Consider the following 3,741-nt stretch of genomic DNA (forward strand, 5'->3'; position numbering starts at 1 on the left):
TTGTTAAAATTATCATTTTTACAAAGTACTTGATGTTAAGAAAATATCTTCTACAGAAAGGTTGACTAGAAATTTTTTTGAAAAAACACTAGCCCCTTGGTTCTAATGAAATTATTTTAATCTTTTTTTGATTTCAGATATTCTTCTCATTAATATTTGTTTCGTTTTTTTACTTCTTTCCAATTTTTGTTGTTTGTCTGTCTCTAATGGACAAAATGAGAGTACAAAGACAGGTCTGAAGTGCCTGAAAGGCCTGTGGCAATTATATCTAACCATGCACGTGTCCCATATTAATTCTTTACTTTTGTTAGACTAAAGGCATAGTTTGGAGGATTCTGACTAGGGTTGAGCTGGGTATGGTTGTAACTTACATAAACCGATGCAAGTACCCATCATTGCATAAGTTCAAAAAATTAAAATACTTATTATTTTAAAAAAAAAATTAATTTTGGTACTAAATATTATAATAACTAAAACATTTTCCTTATGACCAGAGATATTCTAGTCTATAAGTAGTATAATAAGTGTTTCTCAAAAAAAAAAAAAAAGTAGTATAATAAGTATATTTATATTGAGTAAATTTTATGGCATTCTTATCCTCAGTCGTGAAAGAAGAAGGAAGAAAGCACTAGCAGTAAGTCATATTTTAGTGAAAGACGCCTGACCAACCCCTTGACTATAAACTGATGCTCTCTTCCAAGTCTCTTTGCACTCTCTCACACTTATTTTTGAATTTCTCTCATTTGCTTTAACACCCAGAGTTCTGTGACAATGGCGGGCGAGGTGGTTCTGTTGGATTGCTGGCCTAGCATGTTTGGGATGAGGGTCAGGATTGCTCTGGCTGAGAAGGGTATCAAGTATGAGTACAAGGAACAGGACTTGAAGAACAAGAACCCTCTGCTTTTAGAGATGAACCCCATTAACAAGCAGATCCCAGTTCTCATCCACAACGGGAAGCCTGTGTGTGAGTCCCTCATCATTGTTCAGTACATAGACGAGGTCTGGAATGATAAGTCTTCATTATTGCCCTCTGATCCTTACCAGAGAGCTCAAGCCAGGTTCTGGGCTGATTTTGTTGATAAGAAGGTACCTTTTGTACAATTTCTTTTCCTTGTGTTTTTCTTTTTCTCGGTTTTCATTGGTGTCTGAGTCTTATACATTTGACCTTTTTTTGTTTGTTTGTTTTATTTTAGTTTTTTAATGTTCAGTTAATACTTAATACTGCGTGAAATATTTTATGTTTATGTTTCTGAGGTTGGATTCGCTAGATTTCTTTTAAAAAATGTTATGTTGGAATGTTTATAGATTCTATTATAATTTACTAATTCGTAGGTCATGTCAAGGCAGTGATTCAATTAGACATGCAAGATGACTGTATAAAATATTTGACCAAAGAACATGCTAATTCTATGAAACTATATAAAATATTGTGATTAAAAAAAAAAATTGTGAATTTGGACTTAATCTTAAAACTCCTAGAGTTTTATTATTTGATAAGTAGTCTAAGATACTGCGTCTTGTTCTTTATCCATTAAGTTGTTCACCAAGGATTTCATATAATTGAGGAAGATTAAATAACAACCTAAAATATAAAATTCAGAAAATTACATGAAATTAAAAAAAAAAAAATTAAATTAACAGTGGATAAAAGGCAACTCCGTACTCTGTCCTGCATCATCTTGAGAATTCACGAAAAAAAAAAAAAAAAAAAAAAAACCTCAAATATGATTTCCTACTGAAATTAAGGTACTTTTTTTGAGATATGGAGCTTTTATATTGGCCTTCAATTCAAATTGAAATCTATTATTCCTCGGTTAAAGTTTTTTAATAATTTCTTTTATTACTAGAGTAGTTCTCCTTGTGGAATCAAGAGTCTCTTACATCTGCTCCTGGAATTCACACTTAATTTCAAGCTTTTTTTTTTTTTTCCAATCCTAGGAGATCCTAGAGATCAAAGCAGAGTGTCGGCAGCAGTGAATTAACTTAAACGCCCAAGTGATTACTAAGATGTCTTTCAGAAAAAGGGAAAAAAATTGAAAGAAATAAGAGCAGGGAGAAAAAGAAGGAAAGAAAATTTGATGGTTTATATTTGCTTTTCATTGACCGTGTTCAATTTATGTAGTTGTTGGGTACCAAATTCAAACTTTATTCTTTCCGCTCTTAGCATTAGTCATGTTCGAGAGCCATCGGTTTTTTTGTAAGTCACTAATTAAAAATTTCATTAAAAAAAAAAGTCACTAATTAAAATAAAATTTAGGAGTCAGTCCAGTAGTCTCTCTCTATCATGCAACCAAGAACATATTTTATGGGCCTTTCCCACTTGCCCAGTATACTTGATTTGAAATTCATTACTGTCATTGTTCATCCTAGTAATACAATGTGTGGAAAATTCAGGTTTATGGAGCTTCAAGGAAGGTATGGAGCACAAAAGGAGAAGAGCAAGAGGCAGGCAAGAGGGAATTTTTTGAAATCTTAAAGACATTGGAGGTGGAGCTTGGTGACAAGCCTTACTTTGGGGGTGAAACATTTGGGTATGTGGACCTTTCTTTTATCACTTTCTACAGCTGGTTCCAAGCCTATGAGGTCTTTGGCAATATCAACATAGAGGTGGAGTGCCCCAAGATTATCGCATGGGCTAAGAGATGCCTGCAGAAGGAGAGTGTGGCCAAGACTCTACCTGACCAGAAGAAGGTTTATGAGTTTGTTGCTCAGATGAGGAAAAGGTTTGTGTCGGAGTAGAGTAATAATTAGGCCCCAATCTAGAAGTGCTAGCATATTATGGTTTTGGATGGTTTTGTAATAGCGTTCGTTGTTTGTACTGTTTAAGTTTGGATTTGTTTCATGAGTGTCCGTTTAGCTTGTAAGACACTTTGATGTGTCAGCTAAGCTTTTCTAAAGGGCGTGTATTGTACTGTTTAACTTGTAAGACACTTTGATGTGTCTGCTGAGCCTTAGATCTAAAGGGCTTGTACTGAATCATGAATAAGAAAGACACTTTGTTGTGTGAGCTAAATTTTAGATCACACTTCTTCAAACTATCCCTTTATGCCATCTAGTGTATACAAAAGTTTTGGTACCAAAAATATGAGGAAACAAAACTTTTTAGTTTTTACAATATTTTTCACAGCTCTTAACGTAGGATGTCGTGATTGGGATAATTGCAAAAGTAACATAAGTGATGGTTTCATTTGGAAGCGTTGTGTGTTCCAATAACAAGTTGTTATCTTAGCAAGTTTTGAAAAAAATTGTGAAAAAAAAAAAAAAAAAAAAAATTCTATGACCAAGTTAAGAACAAGAAAGAATTAAAATTAACCAACCCACTCAAAATCAATAAAAGAAAAAGGAAAGAAGAAGACGGAATAATAAAATTGATAGACAACCTACCTAATCATTTAAAAGACAAAAAAGACTATTTTTTAAATTGAAAGATTCTATAGACATATCTATTGCTTGTATTAAGTGTAGGAAATATGGGAACCATCGGAATGTGGAAAAAGAGAAAAAGATAAGAAAGATAAGTTGTCAATTTTACACATTTTTTCAAAAACACATCACATCAATCCATCTAAAACACTGTAGATTTACATTTTTACTACAATAATCGTGTAAATATACACAGTTACTTTAGCTTTGCATCCTAATATTTAATTAATTTCCTATTATCTAATCTCTCTCTTCCTTTCTTCTTCTTCTTTTCACGATCTCTTTCAAATAAACCCAATCACCACCACCCCCACAAGT

General features: G+C 32.9%; 1 protein-coding gene across 1 annotated transcript; it reads left to right on the plus strand.

Moving 5' to 3' along the window:
- Positions 1–643: 643 nt before the first annotated feature.
- On the plus strand, positions 644–3,035 carry LOC115983549 (glutathione S-transferase U19-like). Its single transcript, XM_031106253.1, has 2 exons — positions 644–1,086; positions 2,395–3,035. Exons 1-2 carry the CDS (start codon positions 772–774, stop codon positions 2,737–2,739), a joined length of 660 nt encoding a protein of 219 aa, XP_030962113.1. The 5' UTR covers positions 644–771; the 3' UTR covers positions 2,740–3,035.
- The last annotated feature ends 706 nt before the right edge of the window (positions 3,036–3,741 follow it).

The sequence above is a fragment of the Quercus lobata genome, chromosome 4 (genome assembly GCF_001633185.2).
Source record: "Quercus lobata isolate SW786 chromosome 4, ValleyOak3.0 Primary Assembly, whole genome shotgun sequence".
NCBI lineage: Eukaryota > Viridiplantae > Streptophyta > Magnoliopsida > Fagales > Fagaceae > Quercus > Quercus lobata.